The 15,628-nt window shown below is 43.5% G+C and overlaps 2 protein-coding genes across 2 annotated transcripts in view; one reads left to right on the top strand and one right to left on the bottom strand.

The window, feature by feature from the left end:
- The window catches only part of b3gnt9 (UDP-GlcNAc:betaGal beta-1,3-N-acetylglucosaminyltransferase 9), a 615,230-nt gene that overhangs the window by 169,844 nt on the left and 429,758 nt on the right, over positions 1 to 15,628 (bottom strand). The window lies entirely within an intron of this gene.
- Positions 2,973 to 5,200, top strand: LOC121647521 (stonustoxin subunit alpha-like). Its single transcript, XM_041997042.1, has 3 exons — positions 2,973 to 2,986; positions 3,296 to 3,345; positions 3,477 to 5,200. Exons 1-3 carry the CDS (start codon positions 2,973 to 2,975, stop codon positions 4,001 to 4,003), a joined length of 591 nt encoding a protein of 196 aa, XP_041852976.1. The 3' UTR covers positions 4,004 to 5,200.

Here is a 15,628-nt window from a genome sequence, read left to right as displayed (position 1 = left end):
CAGTGACAGCAGAAACAACCTCTGCAGGTGGAACCTGGCTGGCTGAGGCGGAGGCCGAAGCTGCTCCACTTAAGCCGGCCGCGGAAGAAACCTGCTCCTGGCGCAGTCGCTCATTTTCTCTGCGTGCAGCTGTAACACCAGCTCCCGGAGCTGTTGCACATCATCCTCCATGCTGACTCTCGCAAGCTGTAAACACTCTCACAGAAATTGAAATTTGGATCCTCAGGACCAACTACTGCTGTTCTGGCTCTAACCTTACACCACCAAACCACAATAGACCGTACACACAAAAAAACACGTCCCTAGGCACTTTACAGTGGTATCCTGCCGACAACGCCAAAAATGTAATGGGGCGGCGCGGTTTCCACAGCTAGTCACACAGTCAGGAACCATGCCTCCCCCTCTCCGTTAAGTTCGTACTAAGAATACAACAGGCCAGAGATGTGTCAACTAAAACAATACAGCTTTATTAAACAATGCAATAATAACTAAAGTTCAAAACAATCCAACGAAGCGGTGGCACTGTGGAAAAGAAAGGGAATTCACTGTCAGGGCTAACCCAGCCCGCGGCAGCTCCAACCCGCAACAAAAGAAAAGAAGGGTCCGCGTTCTAAACCACCCGTGTAAACACTCACACTGCATGAAAAGGGGTGTGAACCACCACCAGGGATGGGGCGGTCGCAAAGGGGGAGGAACAATTAAAACACAAAAGCCACAGTGCTACACTTTAACAAAACAAAAACACTCAAAACACAATGAAAGCATGCACAAGAATTAAAACCCAAAGAAAACCATGCAACATAATTAAACAACAACATAGCATAAACACACAAAAATAAACAAGGCTATTAAGATGGCGTGAGCCTGGTCCGCCAGTGCGTCCGGGCCTCGCAACCAGGCAGCGTCACGCCGGGTTGCAACACCGTCCGTTCGCTCCACACCGGGGATAATCTGGGCAGGAAGACAGCCAGACGGACGGAGGAAAACCCGGCAGAGCCAGAACAGCAGCAGAGCTCCCTCAGAGAGTGATGGCGGCGCACAGCCCAAGCCTGCCGCCTCTAAGGGGAGCAACAGAAATTACCCAGACGCTCCGAACCACCCATTGAGTTTACAACAGCTGATACGTACCGCTCGGTTGGCATACCCAGGAACCAAGAGAAGCGTCAACGCCTCCGATCCCACGGTTCGGTTATCCAATGATCTAAAACGTGTACGAGAGTCAGCTGGCGGCCGAAAGAGCAGACATCCAGCCGCGTGCACCGCATTCAGTGGAGCAGTCGGCTCTCCACACCCCAGCAGCCACTCACGCTGTGTGGAAGCCCGACCCTCCGTAACCAGCACGCTAAGGCTACAGCTCCGCCGTGCCAGCCACCACCACCACAGGAGATTGAAGAAAAGGGCCGGTGGAGCAAACCCATCCGCTGTTAAAAAGGGCCGTGGCGCCGCCCCCTAATCACGGTGGTAACCCAGGTGGTTGTAGCCAGACTGGCAATGCCACATAGTGGCCAGGAGGAAAACAACCTCCTGCCACACATGTAAAACGCTTTGGCAGACGCTTTTCTCCAAAGCAACTTACATCTGAGAGTAGGAACAACACAAGCAAGAAATCAAACAGGGTGGGACGTCATCATTAAGTGGTAGCCAGACTGCTGTGAGTCCAGTTTGACCCAGGTGTTGTCGTGTAGTGTTTGAGGCAGTGTACTTTTTTCCCCCTTCTCCTTCCTACAGTAGTCCTTTGTTTATTTACAAGATCACGATTTCATCCCTCAACATCATCTTGGGCGCAAGTGTACGCCACTTATTGAGCGCTGAGTTGAGTCAAAGAACTGGACAAATCCACCTAATTCTAATTCATTCCAACGAGTAGAAGAGTTAAGCTAAGTGCGGAAATTCTCCTTAAACAGCTGAGTCTTTAGCTTGCGCTTAGAAGTGGATAAGGACCCTGTGGAATGAACAGGTTGGTAGATCGTTCCACCACCAGGGAACAACTGAGGAAAAGAGTCTAGCTACTGAACTGGCGCCACGTTGTGGTGGGAGTATTAGGCGTCTTTCACTGGCAGAGTGTAACTGTGGAGATGGAGTGTAGCTCTGGATTAAGGAGTGAAGGTAGACAGGAGCCATTTGGGTTATTGTTTTGTAAGCCAGAAGCAGAGATTTGAATTTGATGCATGCTGCAATTAGAAGCCAGTAGCGATTAGCAGCAGAGTGACATGAGCTCTACTAGTGTTCAACAAAATTACTTGTTTGAGGGGCTTAAAAAATACAATAACAAAAACCCTGGATGTTTCTGGCTGTTCGAGAAGCCAAAACCCAGAGGAACTACCTCTCACAAAATTCAGTTCCAAAAACATAATTATCAGGGAAAAGATCAAATGTAAATCCAGAGGAGGGAAATTTACCAGAGACAGCACAATCTCATGAACCATTTCAAAGTATGAAATGTTTAGTTTCATTCAGTTTAATGAAGCTAGAACATTATTTTTTTTTATTTTATTTTGGTAAATGGTCTGTACTTATATAGTGCTTTCTAGTCATATGTTTAGCACTCAGAGCACTTTTACACTACATGTCATATTCACCAATTCACACAATCATACAGCACTTCTGTTGTTATATACTAAGTGCTATCTACGAGCACAGACATACTCCAATAGGTACATCTGGAGACAACATGGGGTTCAGTGTCTTGCCCCAGTGACACTTTAGCACTGAGTCGAGGGAAACTGGGAATTGATTTACTGACTTGACCGCTTGATAGACGACTGCTCTTCCTCCTGAGCTACAACAACCTAGACTGTTGCTGCTGAGCGACACTGTAAAAATCAGGGTGCACCTAAACATTTTTGCTGGTGCACCCAGATTAAAAAGTTAAACACACCAGTGAACCCATTTTAAAAGTTAGTCTGGAACCTTGATGATGCTGATCTGATGTTGAAGACTGGTAAAAGACTTGATTGTGATTTTCTGGCACCATGATAGTTGGCTTGTGAGCTTCTTCAGGTTTTCAGCTTTTTAAGAGATACAGCATTCCATGATCCATCTGTACATATGTGTGTGATGACCTACATGTGAGGCAGTATGAACCAACATCAAGGCTGTGTCCATCTGCTGGATGAAACCAGGATGATTTTCAGGAGTCAGATTCTCAAGTGATGAGGATTTCTAAAAGATAAGCCAGTGTTTACATGGCTTCATAAATCTTAGCTTTTCTCAGTGTAGAACAAAGTGTGTATGAGAGCCATGTAATGTCCATGTTAGCGTGACGGTGCTGCTCTGACCCCCCTCCTCCTTTCAGGGTGGAGCCTGCTGGAGAACCATGGTTGAGACCAGGAGGTCTGAGGAAGTGTAAGTGTGTTTTTCATTGGATTCATCACATCCAACTATCTTCACACTGTCCCATCACTCATTCATCTGTCAGCATCAAAGTATCAATAGATCAATAACTGCACCTGGATTGTGTTTGTTCTCTCCATCAGATTCCTGTCCACTCACTATCGACACAAACACAGTGAGCAGAGACCTCAAACTGTCTGAAAACAACAGGAAAGTGATATATGTGAAGAAGCTTCAGTCATATCCTTTCCACTCAGACAGATTTAACTGTCCTCAGCTGCTGTGCGGAAATGTTCTGACTGGTCGCTGCTACTGGGAGGTCGACTGGAAAGGACGAGTTGAGATATCAGTGAGTTACAGCAGAATCAGAAGGAGAGGAAACTTCAGAGACTGTGAATTTGGATTCAATGATCAGTCCTGGAGTCTGAGATGCTCTGATGGAGGTCGTTACATTGTCTTGCACAATAATAAGGAAACACCTATTTCTTCCTCCTCCTCTGTCTCTAACAGAGTAGCAGTGTATGTGGACTGTCCTGCTGGCTCTCTGTCCTTCTACAGAGTCTCCTCTGACTCACTGATCCACCTCCACACCTTCAACACTACATTCACTGAACCACTGCTTCCTGGACTTAGGATATGCTCATCTGGTTCTTCCGTGTCTCTGTGTTGAGTAGAAGGAGTCCCGTCAGAGAAACTCTGGCTGTAGACAGAGGTGTCATTTGCCAACAGTCAAATGTTTGGGGCCACGAGCATATAAATACAGCAGGTATATAGTAATGTCATTTGCCCTCGAGAAATGTGGTCAGATGATGACAAAGAGAGGGAAGGTAGTCCATACAAAAGGCACAGCACTCTCAGAGAGCAGAATAGCAGATGTTAAGGGTTACAAGTACTGTTATGTGTGTTTTGCACTTGACTTTTACCTTTGACCTTTATCTGAGCTCTGTGAGGCCCAAGCCGATCTGAGGTCTGCTGTTATGTGAACCGTTACAGGTGTGTTCCCTTTTTTCAAGCTTTGCATGAAAAACTAGCCATGTCCTCCCTGATAAGAATATGTTGTTTTCTGCAGCTTGAGCTATGAGCCAATGAATGCAAAGAAGACTGTTTGGAAAAGATACGGCCATGCTAAAGATATATCAATAGAGGCAAGCAGGGCGCGTTAGGTGCTTAAGCTGAATTTATACTCGCGCAACATATGCGTGAGGTCGATTACGGCCTTGCTGACGCTGGTGAGTGTGCTCTCGCACTCGAGTGTAGGGGATATGTTTTCGTGTGGTGTTACAGTTTCTCTTCCTATTCTGAAGGAGGCAGCAGAGGTAGTATCAGCTGGTAAGCTCAACAGGAAAGAGTTCTTCTGATGTTTCACTTCAGTTCTGGTAGGTATTTCCTGTTTTTTAAACAACAATGGCGTCCAACACAGTGCAGTGTCTTCATGAGCCTGCGGAAGCAAACAATTAAAAAATCTGATCAGCCTCTCATCAACTTGAACCATTGGGTGTTGTTTTTTTAAAATGGAGGTTACCACACCAATTCAGCGAGAAGATCCAGAAATCCGAAAACAGGTTATCCCATATAGGCCAATCATATGAGAGTATATCTGTGTAACTGTCTGCATAGCTGGGGTGAATATCAGGTTTGGAAGAGGTGCACGTCGAGCCTCCGTGGACCTGCGCGGCGCTTACAGTGGTTATGCCGTAACCGACCTTACGCAGACGTCGAGTGACTATAAATCCAGCTGTGGAGTCTCTGCTAGTCTAGTTACTCTAAAAGAGGTCAGAAGTTCAGAATTGTACAGCATTTATATTTTTTCATCAAGCTCAAGCTTTTAATAAAAGATCTTAGAATTCTCTAAGTTAAATCTGTTTCACATTTGATAGTCTTCCTGACTCATTCTTTGCATAAGGGTCATAAAAGGGAACACAAGCATCCCAACACATGAAGATGATCAGGGGCTTCCTCTCCACCAAGAAGGGAGGTAGGTTGTTCCTCGTATAGAAACTGGCACCGACAAGTGAGAGAGCAGCAAGTAAGTGATGCAAATGTGATGCAGGAGTGATGTAGTTTCTGTGAGATAGCAGACTCAGACAAGGCACGCTTCTAAACAAACTTTAATTATATTAAGCAATCTTGCCAATTTATCTAAAAACTTTTCTTAAAGCAGAGAATTAAAAGTCTTGGTAAAGGTACACTCTGGAGCAAAGCGAAGAGGAATATTGATGAGTGCTTCAGCCGTTTCATCATTGGCAGGACAAACCCGCATCTACTCCCTCTAAAACCCAAAGCCGCTTCAAGCTCCAAGAGAAGACGGAGAGAGGACTCACCTGGAGCAACCTCTCTTAGTGGGAAAAACACTTTGATATCCTCACATCTATAGATAAAAATGTTGCTAGCTTCAACGGTCGTTTGGGCTTATTGGAAGTTCTCCACAGTGAGTTTCAGGTGCCGCAAGAATCTCTGGAATTTAACCAACAGCAGGTTGAGTTGCTAGCTGCAGAGAACACGGGCCTCGGAGTCAGTGAAATCCTTCACCGAGGGTATGACATGATTCTGAAGAAAATAAAACAAACAGTGGTTGATCCCCAGACGTGCAGTATGAGCAAGGCCGCCTTATTGCACGGGCTTACCTGGGCTGAAGCCCAGGGGCCCACGGGGTTTATGGGCCTATCATTTTGGGACTAAATTATCATAAAAACTGAGATTGTTATGTAATTTGTCAACTCTCCTGTCAATCACATTGTATGAGAATTTGAGACGGCTGATTGATCCAAATTAACCAGTTGCTACCATGCAAAACCACCCCCCCCCCCCCCCCCCCATGTTAAGTTGGTCATGCTTCACCACTTTGATAGAGCGAGACAGCCTGGTGCAAGATGTCGTCCAAAAAAAAGTTCGAAAGCGGTGCGTTCAAAAGGAAATTGGCTCGGGATAAACAGGACCGGGAGAAAAAATTACTAAAAAGCATTCCAAAGCTAACTGGATTTTTTCAGTCCCACTCGGATGACAGCGGAGGAAGTGGCCCATCTATCCCACCAGAGGAAGCAGCGGGGCCCACGCAGATGCCGCAGGTAACGGAGACAGGCGAGGAAGACAGATATGGGGCGGAGGAGGAACGGCCATGGATGTATTATGGAACTGGATAACGGACTGAAAATGGCGGCCCATTCATTTCTATGGAAGTTGCTCACCCAGCGCATACGCCGAAAAAGTTCTCAGGCTTCCGGGTTACTTCCGCATATTGGGCCCATAGAGCATACGCAGTAGTGTCACCTCCCATCATGCTTCATTCGGCATGATGGGAGGTGACACTGCCGAAGCATGCGCAGTAGTGTCACCTCCCATCATGCTTCATTCGGCATGATGGGAGGTGACACTACTGCGCATGCTTCGGCAGTGCATGTGCACAGCCGTGACGTCACCGGAGAAATAGAGACTTTTCTGTGGCTTTTATGGCCTTTTGAAAAATAATTGACGGATTAAATGTCCATGAATTAAAAATATTGAATAGAAAGATTAGTAATTAGCTGTGTTTAAAGCTGAAGACGTCCTGTCAACAGTTTTACAGCCGTGTCTTTTACCATTGTGGCCTATGGGAAAAATGCTTTTTGGGCCCCATGGGATTTTTTGTTGCAGTACCACGAGTGGCCACTGGGAAAAATCGGCGTGCCGCCGTTTTTCAGTCCGTTATCCAGTTCTATAATACATCCATGGGAACGGCAGACACACAAGCATCAGAGAGGGGCGGGGGACGAGATGGACGGCGCTTTCAGCAGTGACCCTGGCCTCTGGGGAAATGACTTTGACCGGCCCAAAGTGCGCGCATACTGGGCAAAAGTGGGGCCGGCAGGTTGTCAGAATAAAAACGCTGATCTGTCTGCGTCGGTGCGCATGTACAAACATCAGAGACGTTTTTTTTTCAAAAACATATTTCAGCCGCAAACTGAGTAATGGAGAGTGTGTGGATAGAGAATGGCTTAGTTACTCACCATCAGCAGGATGTGTGTTTTGTTTTGCATGCAAAATATTTGGTGACAACAAAGAAAAGTCTGTATTTGTCAATGGGGGTTACTCTGACTGGAAACATGCAGGTGATCATTTAGCAGAACATGAAGGCAGTGACATCCACAGAAAAGCCATGGTTCAGAGAATTTTTACAGGACGAGAAGATGAGCAGCACATCTGCAGTGGAATTAGTGAAGTTCCTAAGAAAAAGAAAACTCCACACAGTGTTTCCCAACACTGACATAGCTTTACGGCTGTTCCTGACCATGCCAGTGACCAATGCTAGTGGAGAGCGGTCTTTCTCCAAACTGGTATTGGTGAAAAATAGACTCCGATCAAGCATGCAGCAAGACAGAGTCAGTAACCTTACACTTATGTCCAGTGAGCATGACATTCTTCATGATCTGGATTTTAAGGACATAATCACAGCTTTCTCTGCCAAAAAGACCAGAAGAAAGCACTTTTAAAAAGGACAGTGCAGGGTTCAAAGACCAGAAGAAAGTACTTTGAAAAGGACAGTGCAGTGTTAAGAGACAAGAAAGGACTTTTGATAGGATGTGTGTGTGCATGTTGAGTTGCATGGGGTTACAGGATTGATCTGTTGCAGTTATTTATTCATTCATTAGTCTTTATTGTTCATAATGTTCATGTTATTTTTATGGCAATAAAAATAAATAAAAAAGACTCGGTGTAGACCTTGGTATTTTCTATAACGAGACTAAATTTGGGAGACATGACAGGGCCTACAAAACTTCTCAGCCCAGGGGCCTAACAGTAGGTTAAGGCGGCCCTGAGTATGAGGGATAATCTGGTTTTTGCAGGGATACTGGAACAACAAGAAGGGGATTCTAAGAAAACAATTAAATCACTCATCCAAACCCAGCTAAAGCTCCCCGATGACACTACAAGGAACATCTACTTTCACAGAGTTCATCGTTTTGGTGAAAGAATGCAGAACAGCAGCAGATTGAGACCAAATGTGACAAAATTCACGAGCTTCAAGCAGAAAGGGCAGGTGAAGAGTCAAGGATGGGAGCTGAGAGGAACGAACTTGAGCATCAATGACCACTTTCCCAAAAAGATCCTGGAGAGATGCAAGGTCCTGTTTCCAATCTAGAAAAAAATTCAAAGAAGGTTCCGGTGCTGTTATCGCCGTGGATAAATTATTTATTAATGGACACCAGTATCACGACAAAAATGGATACACTGAACATAAGGACACCTATAGAAACATTACACTCATGGGTGAATTCACTTATATACACACATAGACACTTATACACGTGTACACATTCACAAAAGAATGCACTTATATAGGCAGATGTACACATACACACTCTTTAGTAAGCATGTAACACTTTACTAGTGAGCACACTGAGGTTTGTCTTTACACTGATGATGTATTACTCTTCCTCCAAAACTCAAAATCATCTCTTCGTCAAACAATCACGCTCATTAATAAATTCTCATTAATCTCTGAGTACTCCATTAATGCCGCACATACCATCACTTAAGGGGCATGCTATTCCCGGGGGACCCTGAAAATGCATGTGTCTGTATGGGTGTCTGTTGGGCGCATGGGCCTCTACCTCCTCCTGTCTGGACGCATTCCCGTTCCTGCCAGGGCCAGACTGGGACACAAAATCAGGCCGGGAGACATTCACTTGCTCTGGCTACCCCTACTCTTATACTGCACACATATGCTCACACCAAAAAATAAATAAATAAAAAATCACTGCCTCTAGCACTACATGACAGCACCTGGGCCCAACTGGAGCAGTCTAACTACTACTTAATTATGACGTCCCATCCTGTTTGAATTCTTACTTCTGTTGTTCTTACTCTCAGACACAAGTCGCTCTGGAGAAAAGCATCTGCCAAATGATTCTAGAATAGAATCTGTGTTCAAATTCAAATCAAATTTATATTTAACAGCCATGAACAGAAAACTAAAAGCCACCAGTTCAGTGCTTTTCACTCCTCCACTCATCAAAAGGTTCAGTACAACAGCATAACAGGATTCCTGTATTGATGACATAACTGTTTTATTTTTCTGTTATTTTTTTCTAAGCCAGATTACTATAATAAACTTAATAGAAAATTAAAAAGTTGACTCAACTTAAAAAGATAAGACACTTTCCAATTTTATCAAGGGTTCCAAAACTTTTTCAGCCCGCCTGTAGAGCCATGTTTGGTTCAGCAGAATCCATCAAATATTTCATGACATAAAACAAGCAATTATCTATTTTTAACTCTTATGTAATTAATATTTTTATTGTCTTTTTATTTATTTTTCCTTTTGTGTACGTTGACCTTGGGTGTTTGAAAGGCGCCAAGAAATAATATTTATTATCATTATTATTATTATTATTATTTCATAACAGTGTGAAGAGTAATGTGAATATTTGTTTGTGATCATCCCCGTACACCTTTTAAGTTCTTTAAATATACAGTTTAATGATCAAATGAGACAAGTCAATGCCACTTAACCTCATAGAAATTTTAGTGAGATTTTAAACAATAAAACAAAATAATTTCCACACAGTCACACATATCTTTGACATAGAAGGTTAACAGGTGACGTTTTTCAGGCACGGAAATAAACAAGCAACTGGTAAAGTGCTTTGTATGTATGTTTAACTGTTTAGGTATAGGCTACTGTAAATCTTACACATTCATAACTCATTCTTATAACAATTACTGGTCTTGTTGTTGCTCTGTACCTGCTGCCAGTTCCTCTTTACTACTACTGGAGCGTCCCCTCTCTGAAGCATCTGCATTATATCCTGATATGCAGCACACACACACACACACACACACACAAGCACATATTTCATATGGATTTGCAAACATAAACCTCAGACATCAAACAGCAATGATAAAACGTTGCAATCATATCATTTATAGTAAAACCAGATAAACACACTGATAAAATCAAAAGTTCCCTCATCAGCATTTAACCTGGACTAATGAAATGTTCTTCACTCTCACAGCTGTGCAACTACTTGTGTGTTGGACATGGACAGATGTGGACAGTATAGGTGGACATGGACACATGTGGACAGTATATGTGGACAGACTGTTATAGCCAAGCAGCCAACGTATTAAAATATCCACCTGTCAGTTTAATACAACACAAATAATTACCTAATTATTTTATTATATCCAGGTTATACCCGGAAACCCCAAATATGACCTAGTGTGAGCATGTCCATGTGTAGTTGTGTGTTTGGGCTGATGTGAGGTTTAATAATAAAACAACAAACCAGTGCAACATTCTCAACAGAAGGAAGTTTAGATAGGAGGTGGTAGCCTACCAGCTTATTATTACAGCTACATAAAAGGGCTCATGGAGAATCTCAACCCGTGGTCATCATGTTATCTTCAGATAAAAGTTTGTTCCCCGCCTCCTCTTCAAGCGCCTTTTTATTTTATTTATTTATTTATTTTAGAATTTCTCATTCCTCGTTTTTTTCCTGAGTCCATTAGTAGACTAGCACCACATTCCTCTGTCTCTCAAATGTTCCGACTCCACGTCCTCTCGTGTTGAAAATAAAACTTGACTACTGATATTTTTAATCAATCACCAACTGATGAAGGTGAAAACTGACGAACACAAATCATGTTAAGTTCCTGCTTTGCTGCCGTGCGGACGCTTCCTGCTCTGCTCTCCTTTCTGCTTGCATTTTTCTTCTTTTTTTCTTCTTTTTTCTTATCTTTACCAGCAAGAAATTTAGGAACAAGGACTCCTGGTCACTTATAAATCACTGGAGCGAATATATTTTTTGATAAATTTAGTTGATTGCCATCGGAGAACTAGGGGAATGATGTCTCCTAACCCTGCAGTATCAGTGAGCTGCGCTGAGTGTGAGCAACTTTCTTTGAGGATAACACAGCTGGAGAAGAGGATTGAAACACTGCAAGACGTTCGTGTGAATGAAGAATTTATTGACTCTGTAGTAGCGTCTGTACAAGCTACTGAGTTGTCAAATGCATTGAGTCAAATCTTCATACGCGAAGGCATGTCGAATGTGGAGCCTCCCGCTACAGACCTGGCTGATACACTTCCCTGGATGTGTTCAAATGACATTGCAATAGCTGAGGAAAATCCCAAACCAGACCATCAGACTGATCTCTCCTTCTGGAACACTGTTGGTGCCAGACCAAAGTCATCAACCTCGGCCAGAACCTGGTCTGATGTTGTTCGTCGCAGAGGTAAATCCAGCAGGAAATTTAAAGCTCCAGCACTCACTCCACCACCTCAAGTCTCACTGCATAATAAATATGATGTGTTGAGTCATATTAAAATGAATGATGATGAATGTAATGCAAGGATATATCAAAATTCAAGAAATAGCCCTAAAACTCAGCCCAGGGCTAACCAGACCAGGAGGAGAGGCCAAATTTCCACAAACAGGAGGACTAGAGAAGCTATCAGCTCCTCCACACGAAAACAAATAGACACAATTCTGATTGGGGACTCTATAACACAGCATGTGAGAATGGCATAGACGGAAAATTTAACACTTTTTGATACATCAGTCAGAGAACTGACAGAGATCTTACCGACCATTCTGTCTTCACATCCAGAATGTATGAAGATTATTGTCCACACTGGGTCTTTTGATATTCTGAGGAGGAAAATTGGCTCTGAGATCCTGAAAAAAGACTTTTCTCTGCTGTTGGAGAGACTGTGTCCTTTTGGAGCACACCATGTTCATATTTCAGGACCCATTCCTCCAGCGGGTAAAGGAATTGAACTTTTCAGTAGACTTCTTGGCCTGAACACATGGTTATCAAACGTATGTATCACCCATGGGATAAAGTTCATTGATAACTCCAATATCTTTTGGAACTGTAAGGAGCGATTCAGACCTGATGGTGTGCATCCAAATCTAACTGGATGTAGATTATTTGGTGCACACTTGCATCATGCTGTTGGGACGGCAAACCCAAACATGAATGTACAGATAAGAGCGAAGGACACAGAAGAGAAGCGATCAACTCCCAGCTCTCCCCCCTCACCAGACCCTCTTCTCCACATCACCCAAGGTCTTAAAAGGATGTCTCTATCCAGGTCTGAACTCCAGCGACCACCATCTACCAAGAAATACAGGGCTCCCCCCCCTCCCCCTCCTCATCCTCCTATTAGATCATCTGTCCTGACCGAGCAGGGCATGGGAGGAGGTTCCCAGAGCAGCAGAATTCACAACAAAGATAACATGCCATGATGCGTTCAGGGTCTTTGCTGTAGTTTTGCTACTACTGACAGCTGTTCTGAGATCAAGCCTGGACCCAGTAGGATTCCTGTGTTAGTAAGTAAAATAAGGAATCGAACACGATCAGCTTGTGGGGTGAATCGATCTAATCTGTTAACTGTACCTTGTATAACTCAGAATACAACAGAGACCAGTGTAAACTTCATAAAGCTAGCTGTGCTTGATGTTAGATCTCTGTCCAACAAGTCACTGTTAGTTAATGACTTCATCATTTCTCACAGTTTAGATTTTCTTTTTCTGACAGAAACATGGTTAACAGAAGACACAAGTGCTACAGTTCTTAATGAAACAGCACCCCCTCATTTTAGTTTTATGAATAAATGTCGAAACGGGAGGAAAGGGGGAGGAGAAGCTGCCTTATTTAAAGATTCATTCCAGTGTAAAGAAATTTCATTTGGACAGGCTGGGGCTGAACACCTCGCTGTGCAACTGGCTGTTGGACTTCCTGACCGGGCGACCACAGGCAGTACGGGTCGGCAGCAACACATCCAGGACCATCATTCTGAACACGGGGGCCCCTCAAGGATGTGTGCTGAGCCCCCTCCTCTTCACCCTGCTGACCCACGACTGCACCCCACTGCACAGCTCAAACCTCTTCATCAAGTTTGCGGACGACACAACTGTTGTGGGTCTCATCAGTAACAGGGATGAGACAAACTACCGGAGTGAGGTGAACCGCTTGGCCTTGTGGTGCACACACAACAATCTCTCTCTGAACGTTGAGAAGACCAAAGAGATTGTTGTGGACTTCAGGAGAGTACACCCCCAACATGCTCCTCTGACCATCAACGGTGCTGCTGTGGAGAGGGTGAGCAGCACTAAATTCTTGGGTGTACACATCTCAGAGGACCTCTCCTGGACCAACAACACAACAGCACTGACCAAGAAAGCCCATCAACGCCTCTACTTCCTCCGCAAGCTGAGAAGAGCTAGAGCCCTGGCCCCCATCATGCAGACCTTCTACAGAGGTACTTTGGAGAGCATCCTGTCCAGCTCTATCACTGTGTGGTACGGCTCCTGCACCGCGTCCTGCCGCAAGACCCTCCAGCGCATTGTGAGAACAGCTGAGAAGATCATCGGTGCCCCTCTCCCCTCCCTCTACGACATCTACTGCACCCGCCTCACCCGCAAAGCTCTCGGCATCGCTGGTGACCCCACCCACCCATCACACAGCCTCTTCAGTCTGCTGCCTTCAGGGAGGAGACTGCGGAGTCTCAGCGCCAGGACCAGCAGACTGAAGGACAGCTTCTTCCACCAGGCTGTCAGGATGTTGAACTCTCTCCCTGCCCTGCCCACAAAACCTCCAGACTCTGAACTGTTCATGGACACTTAACTCCCAGTATATAAGCTAAACCCCAGTATATAAGCTAAACCTGCACAACTGCCATGCCATTTGCACTACAGTATTCATTTTGCACTATCTGGTTTTCTTTACCCAATATGTTGCTGCTACTTGTGCCTTTTTCATTATTTATATTTTCTTGCTTTTATTCCTTTTATATAGCATAATATAGTTTCTTATATATTGTATAGCAAAGCAGAGACATTTTCTTTTACTTAAAAGATGTATGTTAAATGTTTATTGTCTGCACCTTGGGTCTGTGTGAAAAGCAATTTCGATCCTCTGTATGTCTTCTACATACTGCAGAATTGACAAATAAAGTGACTTTGACTTGACTTTGACTTCTTTTGAATATCTTAGTTTTACTTTAAGGGGCATTCCTAAAATCCTATTTCTAATCATCTACAGACGTCCAAGACATTGCAAATTTTATTGATGAATTTTCTGAATTATTGTCGGTTATCTCTACTGATTTTAACCATTTCATCTTAACTGGGGATTTTAACATTCACATAGATAACATGACGGATGGTAATGTCAAGGAATTTTGTTCCATATTGGACATGTTTGGTTTGTGGCAACATGTAAAAGAACTGACCCACATTCAAGGTCACATTGTGGACCTGGTTATTTCAAAGGGTGTTGATATTTCTTCTGTTGCGGTCACTGACTTGGCCATTTCTGACCATTTTTGTATTTTGTTTGATTTACTGATCACTCAGAATGTCCAACCAACCTGCTTCTCCGTTAGGAAGAGGTACATTAATGAAAGAACAAGTGCTAAGTTTGTGGAGGCCATAGCTATGTTACCAACAACCAGTGCAGAGTCAGTTGATGGACTCCTGGATAATTACAATCTGAAAATCTTGAATGTAATGGATACTGTTGCACCGATAAGAATCAAGAGCAACCTGAGCAAACAGAAAACACCATGGAGAAACACCACTGTGGTTACCAGCCTAAAAAGAGAATGCAGAAAAACTGAGCGGAAATGGCGGAAAAATAAACTTCAAATTTACTATGAGCTGTACAAACAAAGCCTGCATAACTATAACAATGAGCTGTGCAAGGCCAGAGAGCTGCATTTATCTGAAATGATTAACAGGAATGTCAACAATTCTCGCACTCTGTTTACTATGATTGAAAAACTTACTAATCCTCCTATACAGATAAGCCCAGAGCTCCTTTCCACTGAGAAATGCAACCAATTTGCAAACTTTTTTAGCCAAAAAATTAAAACAATTAGGCAACATATTAATTCCACACAGTCAAACAAGAAAATTAGTCTGTGTCTAAAACCCAGAAATAATTCTGATGTCATGTCACAATTTAAAATGGTGAATTTAAAAGTCCTACAAGAAACAGTTTGGCATTTGAAATCAACAACATGCACTCTGGACATGATACCATCCGACTTTTTAAAAACAGTTTTTACTTCAGTAGAAAGTGATCTCCTACTGATAGTTAACAGCTCACTGGCATCAGGCATTTTTCCCAAGTCACTAAAGATAGCTGCTATTAAGCCACTCCTAAAGAAAAGGACTCTAGACGCCTCTATAATGAACAACTATAGACCTGTCTCTAACCTCTCTTTTATTTCCAAGATTATTGAAAAAGTTGTATTTCACCAGCTTCATGACTTTTTAAATGAAAGTGGAAATCTTGATAAATTTCA

This window comes from Melanotaenia boesemani, chromosome 10 (assembly GCF_017639745.1).
Source record: "Melanotaenia boesemani isolate fMelBoe1 chromosome 10, fMelBoe1.pri, whole genome shotgun sequence".
Lineage (NCBI taxonomy): Eukaryota > Metazoa > Chordata > Actinopteri > Atheriniformes > Melanotaeniidae > Melanotaenia > Melanotaenia boesemani.
Note: the sequence above shows the minus strand (reverse complement) of the source record. Positions and strands in the feature narration are given on the sequence as shown.